A 19,245-nucleotide genomic window follows, 5' to 3' on the forward strand; every position below is an offset into this window, starting at 1 on the left:
GGTAGCGTCTAAAGGAAAATAGACAGTAAACACATCCCTTATTGCTGAAATACTATTTTGAGCTGAAGAAATACACTGAAATATAACCTATGTTGTCAGATTGAAATCTGGCTATGAAAATATTGACTACTAGTTTGTTATACCAATTTCATTATGGAAATGTCATTCTTTGGCCTCAAGCAATAAACATCCAACAAGCTATTGCTTTGCTTGCTGTTTTACCTACCCTATGCTAACAACACAAAAGCACTAAACCCAGAATATAACCCCCAGAACAACACAATAACCCTCAAAGCCAACTAACCAACGAGAACAGAAAAAAATCCCTCCAAGCCCCTCCAAAACCTCTTCCATGCACTCAGCCAAAGAAAACTTCCTGAATTATATCACTTCCATCTGAAATTACATGTCTGCAGTTCCTAGTATGTCAATAAAACTTTTTCACCCTCAAAGTTCTGTGCCCAAAAAGTAATTAATCATCTTCCCCAATGTAAGGTTATTTTCCCATTACTGCTATTTTGGACTCAGAGGACCAGAGTTATCAGAAGGATTTACTAGTATTTGAATATTTTACATAAAATATATTACAATAAAATTAATATATGATTAATAATTAAAAACTAGAAATATACTCCCTGTGATTTAAATATTTTTTTCTCCTGCTAAAATATAAATAGTTGCATTTGTTCCTCAATTCTCTCTTGGCTGTGGGACCTGGGGGGTTCAGTCTGGAGAAGGCGCAGGGGGGACCTGATGGCTGCCTACAAGTGCCTGACAGGAGGATGGAGTGAGGTGGGGTCGGTCTCTGCTCCCAAGGAACAAGGGACAGGACAAGAGGAAACGGCCTCAAGCTGCCCCAGGGCAGGTTTAGATGGAGCTGAGGAACAATTCCTTGCCCAGAGGGTGCTCAGGCATTGGAACAGGCTGCCCAGGGCAGGGCTGCAGGCACCGTCCCTGCAAGTGTTCACACAGCTGGAGACGAGGCCTCAGTGCCATGGGTTAGTGGTGGCCTTGGCAGGGCTGGGAATGGTTGGACTGGATGGGCTTGAAGGGCTTTTCCAACCTGTTTCTATGCTTGGGCAAGCTTTAAAAACACTATTTTAAAGTAAAGGCATGGTAAGCTCATATGCTCTAATGTGAGTCATGTCCCAAAATACTTACATCTTCAGGCATTTTAAGGCAAGCGTGTCAAGCTGTTACAATGCTGCTGTAGTTTACATCATCTTTGGCACGTCTTATGTCCAGTACACAATGAGGGAAGTTGACAGAGAGCTTAATGGTCCCATAAGAACCTCTGCTGATGGTCACACAACCACACAAACCAGAATTAATCCACATTTAATGCGGCAATAGATGTTATTTCGACAACTACACAACACCTCACCTCACACCCGACCCACCTCACACCTCAGGTGCCGAAGGCGCGACGCCCCCCTCACACGTTGACGGCTCTGCGCATGCGCCCGGCGGCCCCGCTCCGGGTCCGGGCAGGGCAGGGGCGGGGCGGGCCGGGGGGGGGTCGCGTGAGCGAGCGTGTCAGCTGACCGCATCCCGTGACCATGCCGGGCTCCACAGCGGCTGCGTGGGGAGGGCGGTCTCGGTGCCGGAGCTAAGATGGCGGCCTCCAGCGCCAGGCGCTAAGGGAGCCGGAGCGGTGTAGGGGCTGCCGCTGAAGGCTGAGGGGCGAGGGCTCCGCTCCGCCGCCCTTCGCCCTTATCGCCGGCAGCGGCGGGAGGTGCAGTGCTGGTGGGGGCAGGTCCGGGCAGCGCAGGCTCCCCGGCCAGGTAAATCCCAGCGGCGGGGGAGGTGAGCAGGAGGAGGTGGTGGTGTGTCCCTCCCTCTGTTCCTTACAGCCCCGGGCGGGCCGTTCGGTGCCATCGAGGTCGTGCGGGTGAGGGTGTGGGGCGGAAGGCAGCGCTGTGCCGCCGGGGGGAGATGCTTCCGTCCGCGAAGCCCCCCGTGTCTCGCCCCGGCCATGGAGGGGCGAGGGGAGGGCGTCGGGGGGCGGCCTGCGGCGGTGAGCAGCCGGCTCCTCCCGTTGTGGACCTGCTTCATTGCACTCCCGAGCCCTTCCTGTATCTCCGAGCAGAGAGGATGGGCTTTTCTCCAGCCTCAGCTTGCCTGGTGCTTCCCTGCGCTGTGCCTGATGCAGCTTCTGTAGCCGTGGGGCAGAATTTGTCGCTTTCCTACATGAACGCTGGCGTGTCCAGTGAGAAAAGATAATGTTACTTTTTGCCTTCAGGCCTCATATCAAAATATACCCTTCATGAGATGCTCTGGGAAGAGTGGGAGAGACAAGCAGACTTGCTCTCACAAAGATGAGATTTTATGCCTTTTTCTGAGTGGTAATAATATGTGTGAACAGCATGAGTAGAACTACATGTGTCTTTCAGAAAATCTACCCTTAATGTGCTTATTTTTCTAGAGGTTTCTGAATTTCTCCCATGGATGCTTTTTACTTGATTTTTTGTTCTCCTTAAGGCAAACCAACTCATCCTGAATGGTTTTCTGCCTGCAGTGAGCTGCATGCAGCCTTTGAGATACATTTTCCTATCAGGTGGTGTGGAGCTTGCACCTTGATAGCTGTGTCTGCTCAGGGCCAAGCTCTGAGCTGTACTTAGCGCTTAGTGCTTCAGTTGAGGTGGGGAGGGTTTGTTCTGTTTTCATCTTAGTGCCCTCAAGCCCAATGAATGTTTGAGCATGCTGCTCAGGGGGAAATGTAGGCATATACATTTAGAGTCTTGCTATTAGTGCAGCTATTCTCTGCTCTGTGGTTGCTTTTGAAGTTAATGTAATCTGAAATGTATTTTTGCTTTCTCTCTTGTGCTCTTTCAGAAATCAGAGCTATGGCAGTGAGTCTGAGAAGCTGAGTGGGTAGTGGCTTTGTTTCCTATTACTTGGCACCAATTAAGTAATGCTGTGTTTCACAGAATAGTCCTTGCTTTACAACTGAAATTCATTGAAGCCAAAGCCTTGTCTTGTTAATTCAAGATTGTCTATGCAGGCCACTTGCATGTGATGAGGTCCATAGAAAAGGAGGAAGGCTGTTGAAGGGATGCTGGTGGCTCAAGTTTTATCACTGTGTTAGGAAGATGCTGTTCAAACAGTCTGCCGTGGCTTAGTTCAGAATAACAGGACCAGTGTTATAGATGGGAAAACTGTGCTTGGCTCTAGTTGGCTTCAGTTTATAGATAGGCATCTTGGTCTGATTCCTGCCTGCTGAAGGCAGCCAAGTGCCAAAACAACCAGAGATTACTGACTTCTTTCCGTTATTGCTGACAGTTTTTTTCCACTTGGAGATTTCAAAGTGTTTGGAGACTCAGAGCTGAGGATCTGTCCCTGTGTAATACAGAGTTTCCAGGAACTTTACCTTGCCTTTTAGCCTTGCTGGAATAAACTGCTCGGAAGGCTTATTTCGTATGTGCAGCTCACTCCTCTGGGAGTCACAATGGTATTTTTCAGCTTCCCAGCACGTATTTATCCTGAGGGACTGAATCACTGGGAATTTCCACATTTGAAGCAGTGTGCTGGGTCTGAAGGGGCAGATCTGTGTTTCAGACGGAGGTGGTGATTTGAAGCTCAGTAAGTGAAGCTTCCTGGGTTAATGAAGTCATTCTTCAGCTGGCATTCAGCTGTATCTTGCAGCATTAACTTTCAACTATTCAACCTCTTGATTTGCATCACAAAAATATTCTCATGCCATAAAGAACTTAACAATTATCCTACCTCACTAGTAAGACTTTAAATAGAACAATATTCATGGGAAATATGACAAGATGGTCAAAATATGACTGAAAAGGAGCACTTTTTTCTTCCTCCTGTTAGCAAGTAAACCGTTCTATTCTCACACTGACCTGCCTCGCTGGAGAATGAGATTAGTTCCTTGATGCTGCAGCATGCTGATGTAGATGGTAAAGCAAAACAAGTGTGGAAGATTCTGATTGTCTTCAGTGAGGGAATGGAGCAGTCAGCTGGAGGATGAACCATCACTTCTAGTAGTAGTGAGGTTGAAATTCTCAGCCTGTTTGCATCGTGGACCACTGAAGTTGGTGATGCTGTGGCAGACTGTGCTTAAGGATCTGGTGGGTCTCCTGTCTTTCTCCTTCCCTTACAAAAAGGGCTGTGAGTTCCTGAAAACAGATAAGAAATCTCAGCTTCCACAGGTCATGAGGCTGTAGTACTTAAAGAGCAGTGTTTAGGGACAAGGAAAAAGTTTAGAGTTTGTTAAAAAGAAGATGTCAGAAGGCACAACTGCCAGTAAGCACACACAGCACCAAAAGAGGCAGATGGCTAAAGCATTTTGGTGCAGAAAAACCATGTATTTAAAGGATGCCTTTAGAGCTACATGAGTAGATGGCTGGAAATCAGGCTTCAGACCTTCAAGCTGAAAGGCAGGCTTGTAGAACCCCAGAACCTTTGTGGATTTTTTCAGTGCTTTGCTCTCATTTCTTTCCAATTGGTCCCTGTTTTTATATTCTTGCTATGGCTTCTCTCTGATAAGTCACACTTGAACTTGATGTGAGGATCTCTACCTGTGTGGTATAGACTTTCCAGGAACTTTACCCTGTGTTTCAGCCTTACTGGAATATTTCTACCACCCCAGTGGCATAGAGGAGTAATCCTGTGTGAAGCTTTGAAGTGCTACCTTAGTGTAGGTTAAACCTGCACTTAAGAAAGATACAGAAGCTTTGTAATAGTAGAGGAATAATATCATCAGGAAATCTGAAATCTGAGTACTGCACCAAACTCTGTGAACCTATGTCCACACTTCTCACTGCTTAAGCTGAGGGATGTATGTATAATTACAGCACTGCCTATTGCTTTTATGCCTGCAAGGTCACAGCTTTGTTTCTAACTCCATTTGTTAGTTTGAGACTGACTTGTCTCTGTTTCCTGAAATAGCTTCTGTTTCCCAGATGGTGGCTTTGTCTGAAGAATGTGAAATCCTGGAAAAGTGGGAAGTGTGTGCAAGTTGTACACACCTTGTGTAATATACCTGTTTGTGTAGCTAAAACTCTGAGGCAGGGGGGAGTCCTGCCCTCTCATTTTGGGTGGTTGCTAGTTCTGGTACATGCAGCCTACAAAGCCCTGTTTCAATTGTTTCACAAAAAGCTGTTTCACTCCTGTTTGCAGTACTACAAGAATCAAGTAGGAAAGTATTGTTGAGCTTCTGTTTTGTGAGAAAGCTGATTCAGATATCCAGTTACTAGGAAGTGCTGTAGTTAGGCACCCAAAAGGAGCTGCAACTAGGCATGCTTGCTCTTCCTTTACCAGATGAAACTTGTCCGTAAGCTGCTACTTTCAAAGTACTTGTTGCTTCTACCCAGTGGAAGTCTGAGCTAGGTGTATCTAGTGTTAAACTTTTGAGAGCTATCAGTATCAGATATCTGATGGCTGTGCTGCAAAATGTGTAAATAACCTTACAAGTTGTGGTTTTCTATTGTCAGGTACCCCAGGATGCCAAGATAATCATTAAAACTGAGGCCTTTTGGTCCTGAATAAGTCTATGAGTGAAATAAAGAATTTAACTCATTTTTTTTGTTAGTCAACTTCTTAAAGGTCTCTTGAGTGCAGAAAGAAGAGGTAAAGGGGAACAGGAGGCTTTCTTATTTTGGGACATTAATATCATATGACCACTATAAGCAGGCCCCTATAGCTTACACTGGTAATAGGGCTGAACTTTGTTAGTACTAAAACCTGATGTGCTCTGCAAAGTCAATGGTAATTCTATCTTTGGTACTGAAATTGCATCATAATTTGATTGCCTACATTGTAGATAGTGTAGTGAAAGTGATGCTATGCTGCTTTTGCCAGAATGAGGGAAGGAAGAGAACTTCCTGGTTCCTTCTGAAATGCTTTTGTCTTTGGCATGAACTATTTCCTTTCATCTTGCTCTTACTGTGGAACCAAAGACAACTGAAAAATGATTGTTGGGCTTCAACATAGCAGCTCAGAACACTAGGCTATTGTTAGCCTTGTTCTCTGTTAAACTGCAAGAAGATGGGTGCAAGAATTAATTGTTACTAGATTTTGGCATATATTGCCTGTGTTAAGTCTTCTCAGTGGGAGACAGAGTTACAATTGCTGTCCAGAAGAACAGTGAGTAACGCATCAAGGCTTTATCATCTGAATAGTTGCCATTAAATAAAAAAGCAGTCTAGGGAATTTGTCGCTTCACTGCATGTACAGTACTTCATGTGGCAGTATCCTGAAGCTAGCGACGTGCTGGTGTTAAAGCCAAGGCAAAGTAATGGAGGTTCATAAAATGAGTATTTCTCAGTTCAGTATTATTAAGACCAGATGTTTGCAAGTGGGAGAACATCTTGCTTTAAACACTCCACTGCAGGTAGCATTCAGGTATGGGAGATTTAATAGAGCTGGACAGAGGAGTCTGGTATTAGTGAACCTGGAATTACAGCAAAATAGATCTTATAATCCTATACTTAGTGGAGCTAGTCTTGTTATCAGCCCTTTATTTTTACAAACACCTTAGTTAATGTCAAGAAAATGGCTTGAAATGAGGGTTATTGGGATTTAGTATCTTGTCCTGTGTTCTGAAAGATAACCTTAGATCTGATAATATTGTCTTTTAATGTGTCCTGCTCTCCAACAAGATCTGTGTAGTTTGGACAAACTGAGTGTAGTGTTTTGATGCTTATCCATGGTAATTACAATGCAACATAGTTCTTAAACTGGGCAGAATAGTGGAATTCAGGTATATAGTTATCTACCCCTCCTGAGACTTTGTTCCTAGAAGCTGGATTTAGAGAATTTGACTTGCCACAGGTCAGTGGGGGATTAACTGGGAAAGCTTGACTCAAAAACTGAGTCACTGAAATGTGTAAATACCTCTTTACTCTTTTTCTAGCAGCAGTACCACAAATTGTCTTCAGTAGGTTGTGATGATTGTGCTGGTCATTCACCTGGGGGCAGGAATTCTCAAGTTCATTTCTGTCAGGCTCTCCATTCTTGTGTTCATGACCACATAACTGCTACAGCAAGACAGCAAGAAAATAGCCTGAAGTAGCAGAGGGTAGGAATTGGCAATGAGCTAATGTTACAGGTAATCCATCTCAGAATGAGAAACCTTCCTTTGCTGAATCAAGGAAAACTGGCTGAATGTAAAAAGATAACTGGGGTTGGGTCTGACTTTTAGCAAGACTGGGACCAGATTACTGCAGCATTGCTTCAGGCAAGCTATGAATATGAATTCTTGCAGGCTGGCGTCTGCTCTATGTGCACCTTAGTCCATGCATTGTCTGATAAACAAGTATTCCCAATATGTTTTGTTTGGAATTGACACAGCAGTGACTTGAGTTTTCAAGAACAAAGTCTTTTTGTCTTGAAGCATATTGATGATTAGTGAACTTTGCTTTTAAATGAAAATCATGAGTCCTAACAGGATGTCCCTTTTGTTTTCAGGGCTTGGCACAGCATGAATATAATTCGAGAAAACAGAGATCTTGCTTGTTTCTACACAACAAAACATTCATGGAGGGGAAAGTAAGTAAAGTTTGGGGGTTCTTTTAGTGTGCTGTGTGTAATTTCTGCTCTCCAGTATTGGATTTTACTGTGTAGCTCTTGTATTGATGGATGCGGGTTGAACTGCAGGCTCCTGCTGCTCAGTCTGTGAACTGAATCTGCACTAGAATCAATTTGGTGTTTTAGCCTTCCCCTGCACATGTTCCCACACTCTGTAGCTCTGGAATGAACCACCTGACTTACTCAGCTTCCGAGTCTCTTGAAATGACTGTATAAAGCACTAATTTTAAAGTGGAAAAGCTGCTTCTTGGAGCAGGTTCTTGGAGGAGTAGTGTGTTATGTATAGATGTGTGTGATCAGTCCAGGCATATACTTAACACGTTGTGTAATAGATTATCAGTCCAAGTACTAGGTGAGATTGAAGAATTCTGTTACTACAAATAAACTTTAACCCTAAAGGGGGTCTTGAATCTATAAAATGATTGTTCAGCAATGCCTCTGACTGCAGAAGCTAGGGAACTTCTAATAAAGCTGTCCATTAAATTGTCATAGTGGTTAGGCTGAGTTTGATGCCAGCTATTATACATACATATATACATGAAGCTTCATAGGTCTTTCTTTGGTCTCCTTACTGGTTGATCCTTCTCACATAGTAGTGCTGTGGAACTGGGATTTTTCCTTGCTACCTAAACATCAACAGAACCATCAGGGTGTGTTGTCTGCATCTCAGGAGCATGAGTACAGCTTGATTCTAATGACGACACTAAGGAATGATGTTGTTTGACCAGTGAGATGAAACTGGTTGGGATTTTTGGTGGTTGTTGTGGGTTTATTTTTGGGGGAGAGGGGGGTTGTTATTTCTTTTGTTGCTTGCTGATAAATACTTCATGAAATTTTCCTATCAGTTTTTTGGAATCCTGGGAAGGAAAGGAGAATGGGATTGCAAGGAGTGGCAGCCACAGATCTTTCTCAAGTGTTCTTTGAAGAACCATGAGATTGCTGTAGTGTGTAATCAAATTGCGCCCTGTGTCTGTCAGCAAAACGTAAAGCCCTGCATAGTTCAGAGTCGAGACTGAGCAGCTCTCTGAGGGCAAAACCTTTCCTTTGTCAAGACAGATTCTTGATTGACTTTAAATGAGAAGTTTAGTATTTAGTTTGACCTCAGCACTTCTGTATTGGGTCCTACCCCAGTTAAGATCCATGCCTTTGGATTTGTGTGGGCATGGGTGAAGAAACAGTTTCCTTCACTAGTAAAAAGATATTATGCTGGGGTAGAATGTTAGGACAGTTTGTCCTTCCTAATCTTTCTGTTGCCCAGCAGAAAATATCTGATCTCCTCTTCTGCAGTTCCTGTGGCCTGTGTGCAAGCATAGTGTGCGTGTGATTTGAGCCGCTTGATGAAAATCAAACAGATAGAACTCAGATTGCTTCTGCTGCCCAGTGCCTTCCATTAAAGAGCCTCTTCCTACATGATGCAGGCTGTTGAAGTTAGAGTAGTATGATCTTGAACTTTGGCAGTAGTGGTCTGATAAACGAAGTATTCTAGAACTTCTAAAGTCTAAAGTCTACAACAGAGGCTTAGTTTAAAACTCAGTGACCCTTCACTTTTCACATAATGAAGGGAAAGGCAGTATCTTGTGAGCAGCTGCTTCATGCTGCAGCAGAAGCTTATATGGCTTTTAGTAAGCTAATATTTGAATACTTAAGTCCACTCAGTTCATAGTTATAATCTCAGTATAATCTATGGATACCATAAAAAAAAGGCAGTAACTTAATGTGTAGTGCTAAATGGCCTGAATCACTTCATGGGCTACATGCACAGCAGTTGAAGTATTTTCTAATAGTACAGATGATGGTGCCCCTGTGTTTTTCTGTTGTTCCATAAAATTAATGAATGCTGTACTTTGAGTGTGGTGGTATAAAATTTATCTACCAGGTTCATCCTAATTAGGAAAGTACAACTTGTGGAGTGCTTGGAAGGAACTAGTGAGTAAGCAATAGCCTTTTTACTGGGAAGAGGAGATTTGCTTCAGATTCTTCTCAGAGCAGCCTAGTATTAGCCTGTACTGCAGAGTATGAGAGAGAATTAATGGTAAGTCTTCAAGGCCCAGAGATATAAATACCTTTCTATGTATTTAGAGGTGAGGTTCTGGACAAGAGTGTGTTTAAGTGCTCATGAGAACTGACTTCTGAGTCTCCTCTGTTCGTGCAACAAGGCTTGGGTCTTCTGCGTTTACCTATGGAGAGGAGATGAAAGAAATGGTAACTCAGTAAACCTGCTGTTCTGTCTTGTGTTCCTTGTCACATCACGTATTAAGAATGCTGGGTAATCAATATGCTTCCTAGATGTTGAAATGCTGCCTTGAGCATGAAGGGAGGAAGGGTAGGGGCTATAATGTTTGGAAGCTAGTCTTCAGTTACGTGTGCTCATTGCATATCCATATTCTGCACAAAGCATTATGAAGCTCTTTAGTATGGTGAGTAAATAAATAATCCTTAAACAAATACTGAAGTGCTTTATTACCTGTGATAAGTTCTTTAGAATAGGATAAACAAGCCTTATTTGTAAATCATATGAAAGACACAGCACCTACCTGAATTCTGCAACAAGAGGAGAGGGAAGAGTTGGGTTGCTCAAAGGATTTTCTTATCTATGAGTTGGAGCGTTCTTCAACAGACTGAATATAGTGGAATAATTAGCAGCTAGAGTGACTTCAAATGCTCTGCTTCATTACTACAACTTCTTTCCCCCTGCATCTTAAATAAGGAAAATTCAACTACATGGAAAGCCAAACAGGCTTTTCAAATAGATTAAACATCTTTAAGGTGGCAGGTTACTTCAATATTACAGATTTTTCTGACCTTTGAAGAAAATAAGTATGTACTTTATTACTAGATAAACTCTTGTGGGCCTGTAATGGCTTAAACCTGCACCAGATGGAATAATGGAAAATGGTAGGGAATGAAATTTGTCAGATTGATTGTGTCAGGCAGATACTTTTGACTTTGCTATTATGAGAGAAGACAGGGTAGGTCAAATAACATGAGGCAGCAACTCTGAATGTATCTGAAACTCATGCAAAGTTTGACCTTGTATAGAAATGATGGCTTGTGCTGCAGACTTGGGATGTGAGAAAGAAGGGACTGCAACACCAGAGCATAAAGAAGTGGTTTCTTAATGCAGTGTCTAGTATGGCATGCATCTGATTAGTCAGCCATCTGGTTGGTCCTATCCCTAGAAAACCCACAGGTTACCAAGAACTGAAACTGAATTGGTTTTATTTGGTTCAGATTCAAGAAAGGCACCCATGTTTCCATTCTCATTCTTTGACCAAAGAACACTTACTAGAACTGGTTCTGGTTCAGGTTTTGCTTGACTTTCTGGGCAGGACTGGTTCCAGATAAAGTACCCTAAACCAAGAAGTTTGTACAAGTAGTAAGGATTTAATATAATCTTCTGTTTCAAACTCTGCTTAATTATGTTGCAAAACTTTCTGATGCAGAAATATGTAAATAAGTCTATATAAAGAGATGGTTCAGAGTATGCTGTGAATGTTGTCTAGGAAATGAAACTGGTAAAGTTTCCATTTTGCTCTTGCAGTATCTGAATTTCTTAGCCTTAGCTCACTTCTGCTGGTTTCTAACATGCCTGAAATGCCAGCAGCTACCATGCTACACTGTTCTTTAAGCACTATGGCAGTTAAAATACCTGTGATATTGAGAGGCAGTGACTAGCTGCATATTGCACTATAGCTTCAGCAATCTGAGTGTCTCTGAGTTTAGTAACCCTCATTTTCCTCAAGGTGAAGAAAACTAGGCTTGGCCATAGGAAGACTTTGGCTTGTTATAGTATTGTGAATGGGTGTGTGAATTGGGTTATTTCATGTTATAATTGTTGTCTGAGACAGCTTCAGACAGATGCTTTAGAGTATCACAGGGACCATTTCCAATCTGTGTAGAGTTTCTTTTTTTGGGTGTGTTTTTGTTTGGTTTGGGTTTTTATTATAATGTGTTCTGATTTGGTATTACCTTTCAGTGCAAGTGCCACGGGTCTTTGGTCCTGACTTAGCTGGTAACCTGGGAAAAGATATGCATGAGGAAATATAGTTAGTAGTATTTAACTTGTATGTGCCCTTTAAGGCTACATAGAACAGAGGAGCTAAAGAAAATTCCATATCAGTTTCCTGACAACGATTTGTGTATAGCTTCAGCAGGGTTTTTCTGTGACTTCTGGAGAAACTAACATTCTTCTGTGTTCTAGGTATAAGCGAGTGTTTTCAGTAGGAACCCATGCCATCACCACATACAATCCCAACACGCTAGAAGTTACAAATCAGGTAACTATAATTTCTGAAGCTGATTTCTGACTTACGTTCACCATCCAGAGTGAATAGTGGCATTCGGGGTTCAGAAACTATCTAGTTTGGTGAGATCATGGCAAAACCAGAACATAACACTGGTGCTGCCTTCACTAGCTCTACAAATATCCAGTGGGTTTTGTACTTTCAGGCAATTTGTCTTTATTGGCCAATAGGGAGTAGTTTGCTTTTGGGTGTGCTGTTCGGAATGAACTGGTGTAAGTTTGATCACTCTAAATCTATGTCCCTGCAGGGAATCGGAGCAGTTATTTACTTTGCAGAGTGTCAAATAGGAAGTTCAAGCTAAAGCTGGCACGTAGCATGCAAGCTACTGTTTCATTACAGCAACGTACTCAGTTATTATAGGTACTAAGTGGATTTGAGTGGAGGAGATGGAACTTTACAATTACTAACAGGGTAACCTAATTACTTTCAATTGTCTAGTGGCCTTATGGAGATATCTGTAGTATTTCCCCTGTTGGAAAAGGACAAGGAACAGAATTTAGTCTCACTTTTCGGAAAGGGAGTGGAAAAAAGTCTGAAACTCTGAAGTTTTCCACAGAGCACAGAACAGAACTCCTTACAGAGGCACTGGTAAGATGATTGTTTCTTCAAGCAAGCAGTAAGTACTTGGTTATCATTACAGTTTGTGGTAGCTTCTTCTGCTTTGTTTCTTTACATAGAAGCAGGTTGTCTTTTGATGTGTTATGTTAATGTACTTGTTCTAGTGTCAGTTGCAGCAGTTAGTGCATGATTCTTACATAGTAAAGCTGCAAATACTGACTGCGTTTAACTGCAGTGAAATGGTGAACCTTCAAGGAGGCTTAGTTCAAGTCCCTTGAAACAGGGTCAGCTTAAACAGGCTTTCTGGATAGATTGGCTGTTGTTTGTATTCATTCATTTTTAACTTTCTTAAATACAGAGGTTCAGGACAGACTTCTCAGAAGGAAAAATCACAGGAAGGGTGAGTGTGCAGCTTTTCTGCATCATTAATGAATGATCTCAAGATTTAAACTGCTTTGTTCACGTATGTGATGCTTGTGTTGTATGCGGTACCTAAAACACTTTTGCTCATTTGTATCTGAAGTCTTGCTTTGAGAAGAGAAAGTCAAGAGTTTGATCAAAAGCAATGGGAACCTTCTCAGTAGTAGAATATTTGAGTTCTCTCCCCTTGGTCTAAGCCTTATGTGGTGCACTTAAAGACTGTGAATGTTGCTGCTGGAATAAATGCCTTTGCCATGTGGTGTTTCATTTGGAGAGAAGGAAGAACTAAAACAGAAGCTTTGATTCATTATTCAGTGTTTACTACTTCCAACACTTTTACTTTCCAACTCTGGATAGTTTTTTCTGTGTAACATCCTGAATGCTTGGTGTGGGAATATGGTTTCCTAGGAAGATTCCTGTATGTCAAATTAAAGACAAGATTGCTATATAATGGATCTTGGTAATAATCAAGGCAGTATGGGGTATTGGACTTGGTATTTGGTTTTATGTCTTCCTGTCACAGAAGATAGCACCTATCGCATAGACTAGATCTTTAGTGATGAGCATAACAGACTGCTGGAAGTTGGGTGTCTCCTTTGTCTTACTGTAGCTTTTGCTGTTTCTCAGTGAGTGTGTTTGTAAAGGAATGTGGCTGCAGAAGGTGAAAAATTCACAGTGTAGTGGTAAGCTTACCTTAATTTAGTTCTGCTGAAAAACAGCACCTGGTGCAATAGCTATTTCCTTGTCTAACCACAGTGCACATTATCTGTGAATAGATCACCTTCTGTAGCAGCTTCCTCTTGGAGTGGCTGTTCTCTCTTCAGAATACATTATTAAAGCTGACTTCCTTGTCAGTCGACAGCGACCTGAATTCATAGTGTTCTTAACATAGATAAGAGCATTAAGAGAAATCGTAGTTTTTGAACTTTATACCCACACTGCTTACTAGACAGGGAAAGAACTGTTGCTGTGTAGTAAAGGAGTGTGTGTGTACATCTAAAAGTAGCTCTCTCTGCAGAGATACAACTGCTATAAACATCACTGGAGTGATACGAGGAAATCTGTGATTCTGGAAGTGACTCCTGGAGGTATTGACCAAATTGATCCTGCAACAAATAAAGTCCTGTGCTCCTATGACTACAGGAATATTGAAGGCTTTGTTGATATTGCTGGCTATCAGGGAGGCTTCTGTATCCTCTATGGAGGATTTAGTAGATTGGTGAGTACTAAAACAAAAGATCTCGGTATGGTGCTTAGGTTGTTTATAGCTGTATGTTTAATAATGAAGCTTCAACAGAATTTGGTCATATAAGTATGTGCATCTTTGGGACCCAAATGTATTCTATTTTATTAGCATGAAATACCCAGTTATTTATATTTGGATGGTGAGTATGACTGTAATTTGGACAGGGAGTTTCCTGACATTTCTCGATGTTACAGAAGCGACAGTCAGTGTTCCTAACCCATGTAAGTGACAAAGATGTTCTATTCAGAAAGAGATTGATCAGTGGTGGTGCTTCCTTTTTAGGTCTGTGGTTGATATTCAGCAGCTTTGCTTGGGAAATATTGCAGTGTAATGTTGGTTTCAAAATCCTGGGATCCAGGGTGTCTGTGAGCAATACTCCAAGCAGCAAAAGTGAATCTTTAGGAATTAATTCATGGTCATGGATGTAAATACTGTGACCTTGGTCACTACTAACAGGATAGGACTTTGCACTCTAGATCATGGTTTCTGTGTCTCTTGTACTGCAGCATGCTTTTCTCTGGCATAAAACTAGTGATACAGAATTGAACCTCTCACCTTGCCTAGCAAGGCTGGATAGCAGCTGGGGCTGCCTTTATGGCTCTCTGGCTCCTCACTCCTGCCAGGCTGTCAGCATCTGTTGCCAATGCAAGGCATACAGACCTTTACTTTAATACCATGCTAATGTGTAGAAGGGTATCATTTAGGAATAGATGCTGTATGTTGGTGTTTTAGAAAAGCAAATATGCACCTAATAGTGAATCTCTTGTGTAATAAGTAACCTCTTTATACCATGCACTTAGCAAAGTCAAGGCCAGCTGCTGGAAAGATTCTCTCTGTTAGATATATAGGGGGGGATTACTTATAGAACTGTGATTTCTTGAGCTATGCATATTTTTTACCTGTGGGTTTGGTTTTTTCCTTGTCAAAACTTGCAGCACCTGTTTGCATCTGAGCAGAGGGAGGAGATAATCAAAAGTGCAATAGAACATGCTGGCAACTTCATAGGGATCTCTCTGCGGATAAGGAAAGAATCCCTAGAATTTGAGCAATACTTGAATGTTCGCTTTGGGAAATACAGCAATGATGAATCTGTGACATCTTTAGCAGAGTTTGTTGTTCAGAAAATAACACCTAGACATTTGGTAAGATATCACACTAAACTTACTTGGTTCCTCCTAAGTGCTAAGAATCCTCTTTCCTAACATGCCTTTTCCATTTGCTTAAGGAACCTGTGAAAAGAGTGCTAGCTCTTACAGAAGCTTGCTTAGTTGAGCGGGATCCAGCTACCTATAACATTGCAACTTTGAAGCCTTTAGGCGAGGTAAGAGGCAACCCTTCTCATACCACTTCTTCAAGTAGATGCTCTGAAAGATCATGTAGGAATTCGACAGTATAGGTAAGATGGCATTAATTGGTAGAGTAGATAAGTAACACTGCTTCCTGAATGAAATCCTTAACTCTTGTTTTCTAGGTATTTGCAATAGTATGTGACTGTGAAAATCCCCAGCTTTTTACCATTGAGTTTATCAAAGGACAAATTCGGAAATACTCTTCAACAGAAAGGTAACTGGAGCCCTGGGGGGTCATGAATTCAAATGGAAGTTGCTGTGGGTGTTCCTCACTCCTACAAACTCTGATCCTTGGAAGTGTTAACTCAAAGCCTTGCTATTCTACTGGTCTGCCACTGCAGAAATCAAGATTTGTTACAGGACCTAAATCTCTCCCCTTTAACTTCATCCCAACTTTAAGCATATCTGTCTAGAAAGGTTTTAGATCAACATGTAAGAGTGTTGGACAGTTAAATACAGCCCACTTTCCAAAGCAGTGTTGTTCTGTGTATGTATGACTTGGTTAAGCAGTATATCTGAGACAGGGAAAGAAAGCCCAAATTGAAGTGATCTGGAAATGTGAGAGCTGTAAACCCTTTGAGCTGTCTGCTTGAGATGGTCTTGGTTGATTCTATTTAAAACAACCAACAGAAGAGCACTTGCAGTGGTAATGCAGTTTAATCCTGCTAAGCAAGGTTTTGCAGAAGGTACAGGGATGAATTGGCTTGTGACATGTGTCACTCATTAACAGATAATCCAGAGCTCATCCCTTTAGTGAAAGGCTGCATCTGGCTATACTGGGTGTAAAACAGCTCTGTGCTTACAGCGAATAAAGGAACACTTGAGAGTTAGTGACTTCTAGAGGTGTAGCTGCTAGCACCAGTGTTAGTAAGAGGTTCCAGGAATTGCTGCGTTTCGTTCTGTGGGAGTTTGGTTTTGTCTGTTTTTCTTACAACTTCGATCTTTGGCATCACTTTTCTGATCTAAATTGTATTCATACATATTTCACCCAACCCAGAGATTCTCTCCTGGCTAGCTTGTTGGATGGAGTGAGAGCTTCTGGTAATAGAGATGTTTGTGTGAAGATGACCTCCACACACAAAGGCCAGCGTTGGGGATTACTCAGTATGCCTGTAGATGAAGAAGTAGAGAGCCTTCATCTGAGGTTTTTGGCTGCTCCTCCAAGTAAGCTAGTGCTTATTACATGGTTTTATATCACTGTTTAAAACATCCAGGTACTGTGCACTTAACTTCTGTTATGTTTTCTTCCAGATGGTAACTTTGCAGATGCTGTGTTCAGGTTCAATGCTAACATTTCCTACAGTGGGGTACTACATGCAGTTACACAAGATGTAAGAATAAATCCTCTGTCCAACCTCTTAAGGTGTTGTTAGTGCATAAAAATATTAATCATTTTTATTTCTTAACCAGGGTCTGTTTTCAGAAAACAAGGAGAAACTCATTAATAATGCCATAACAGCATTGCTTTCACAAGAGGGAGATATTGCAGCATCTAATGCAGAGCTTGAAAGCCAATTCCAAGCAGTAAGACGACTAGTGGCTTCAAAAGCAGGCTTCCTTGCCTTTACTCAGCTTCCAAAGTGAGTGACAAGTCTCTTCAAGCTTGGAAGTAATAGGTGAAAACAGTTCTTGAGCTGTTGATGATGTCTTATCTTAAAAACTGAGAATTGGAGTCTGAAAAAGACTGGAAGATTCTGTACATGCTGGCTTCTGTCAGGCTTTAATGTGAATTGAGAATGAGCATTATTATGTAAAGCTGATCATTCCTTTGCTACAAAATATTCTCTGCTGGACTCAAATATGGCTTAATGTTTTCCCTAGTCAAAAATTACACATTCATATGTCCTTGAAATAACCAGTTCTTCATTCTTAAAGTATATTCATGTCATTGTTAGCTTCAGTTCAGCAGAAGATAAAATTAGTGGTAGGAAGTTCAGGTTAGATCTAAGGCAGAAGCTCTTCCCTGTGAGGGTGCTGAGGCGCTGGCACAGGGTGCCCAGAGAAGCTGTGGCTGCCCCATCCCTGGCAGTGTTCAAGGCCAGGTTGGAGAGAGCCTTTGGCAACATGGTTTAGTGTGAGGCATCCCTGCCCATGGCAGGGGGTTGGAACTGGATGATGATAAGCTCCTTTCCAACCCAAACCAGTCTGGGATTCTATGACTCTTAAGAAGTTGAGATGTGCTCCTGCAGTACATACAGGCTGTTTGGAGCTTGTCTTAGTTGGATAACATCAGAAAGCAGGAAAACTGCCTGCTGTTCTTCTGAAAAGTCAAAATTCTTTGGAATATTTTTGCCTCTGGGCTATGGGGAAGCTGGATGATGTAAAGACTGATGTACGCACCTAGAACTTTATAAAGGTCTCAGACTGTTTCTGTGTGCATAGTGTTTTGTTTCCTCTCTGATCTCGGTGATTTTGCTTTCCTTTCAAAAGATTCCGAGAACGGTTAGGAGTGAAGGTTGTGAAAGCCCTCAAAAGGAACAATGATGGAGTAACCCATGCCTCTATTGACATGCTTTGTGCTCTGATGTGTGTAAGTATTACATTGCAGTTCTTTCAGTTTGGAATGTGTGAACTTCTACCACAGTGGAACCAGATAGGGTCTGCCCTTTAACTCGGTGTGCTCGAACATGAAATAACTTGTCCTACAGCAGCTTCCTGCTGAACTTGAACTAAAATAGGATGTACTTTTTATGGGTTCAGAGTGCAGCTTTTGGATGACAGCTGTTAAGAATGAAGGGTTGAAATGTGACTGCATAGTGAATATGTGTTTTTTTTTATAGCCCATGCATGATGACTATGACTTGAGGCAGGAGCAGCTGAACAAAGCTTCCCTTCTTTCTTCAAAGAAGTTTCTAGAAAACCTACTAGAGAAATTCAATTCCCATGTGGTAAGTCAAATGTTGCCAGTGAATAACTTACCCAAGTGTCTTTCCTAATTGCTCTGAAAACACTTCTGTCATGCTTGGGTATATCTTTGAATGGGGTTGTACCTGGAACCTAAGCAAAGAAAATACAGCTCTGTTTGGCACTGAAGCTTGTTCTAAGTAAGCTTGCATCTTGACAGGTGAGATTATAGCTGTCTGTGCTGCAAAACTTGAGTGTCATGCAGCAGATGTTGGCGTGTTTAATATGGAAATTGGGTGTTCCTTTTAACTAAAAGGAACTGAGAGGATCTGGTAAACTGATAATTATGGGATTAAAACTAGAAAAAGTAATTTCAGCATGCTAGTATATGAGGCCATGAGCCTCTGATATGTAGTAGGAGCCAATGCTTTACCAGAGCATTGCCATACTCAAGAGTAATGGCATATTTTAAGCTTGCAATTGTTGCTTGCAGATGTGGCAGGGAGGAGCACCTTCAGCATCATGGGTGGTAGGACTTGCATGAGGACCCTGGGTAGTGGGGAAATGCTGTATCTGTATTACATACTTGTCTTCCTAATTTCAGGATCATGGGACAGGTGCCCTAGTAATTAGTTCACTTCTGGACTTCCTGACATTTGCCCTATGTGCTCCATATAGTGAGACTACTGAGGGGCAGCAGTTTGACATGTTGTTGGAAATGGTGGCATCTAATGGAAGAACGCTATTTAAGCTCTTTCAGGTAAGATCTAATGGGGTTTTTATTATCATTAGAGTCCTTAGGTAGAGAAAGACACATTTTTCTACTGTTCAGCAGGTTAATGTGCCTAAACTTTTTCTGCCTTGGTGATTTTTTTAGTGACCTTTTGATTTTACCATCAAATATGGGATTGAGGTGGTTATTCCATAGCGGATGATATGCTAAATCATTGTAGAATAGACTAAGGCTTGTTTCTAGGTACAC

At 41.9% G+C, this 19,245-nt stretch overlaps 1 protein-coding gene across 1 annotated transcript in view; it reads left to right on the forward strand.

Annotated features, from left to right (window-relative positions):
• The first annotated feature begins 1,721 nt into the window (after positions 1-1,721).
• Positions 1,722-19,245, forward strand: part of DNAJC13 (DnaJ heat shock protein family (Hsp40) member C13) — a 54,321-nt gene continuing 36,797 nt past the window's right edge. Inside the window, exons 1-15 of the mRNA XM_034062316.1 lie at positions 1,722-1,784; positions 7,423-7,503; positions 11,744-11,819; positions 12,285-12,434; positions 12,763-12,804; positions 13,843-14,043; positions 15,006-15,212; positions 15,296-15,391; positions 15,542-15,633; positions 16,417-16,583; positions 16,671-16,750; positions 16,830-16,999; positions 17,850-17,949; positions 18,200-18,307; positions 18,868-19,023. Coding sequence (XP_033918207.1) covers positions 7,436-7,503; positions 11,744-11,819; positions 12,285-12,434; positions 12,763-12,804; positions 13,843-14,043; positions 15,006-15,212; positions 15,296-15,391; positions 15,542-15,633; positions 16,417-16,583; positions 16,671-16,750; positions 16,830-16,999; positions 17,850-17,949; positions 18,200-18,307; positions 18,868-19,023 — 1,713 coding nt within the window. The 5' untranslated portion in view covers positions 1,722-1,784; positions 7,423-7,435. The remainder of the gene's footprint in view (positions 1,785-7,422; positions 7,504-11,743; positions 11,820-12,284; positions 12,435-12,762; positions 12,805-13,842; positions 14,044-15,005; positions 15,213-15,295; positions 15,392-15,541; positions 15,634-16,416; positions 16,584-16,670; positions 16,751-16,829; positions 17,000-17,849; positions 17,950-18,199; positions 18,308-18,867; positions 19,024-19,245) is intronic.

Source organism: Melopsittacus undulatus, chromosome 1 (assembly GCF_012275295.1).
Source record: "Melopsittacus undulatus isolate bMelUnd1 chromosome 1, bMelUnd1.mat.Z, whole genome shotgun sequence".
NCBI lineage: Eukaryota > Metazoa > Chordata > Aves > Psittaciformes > Psittaculidae > Melopsittacus > Melopsittacus undulatus.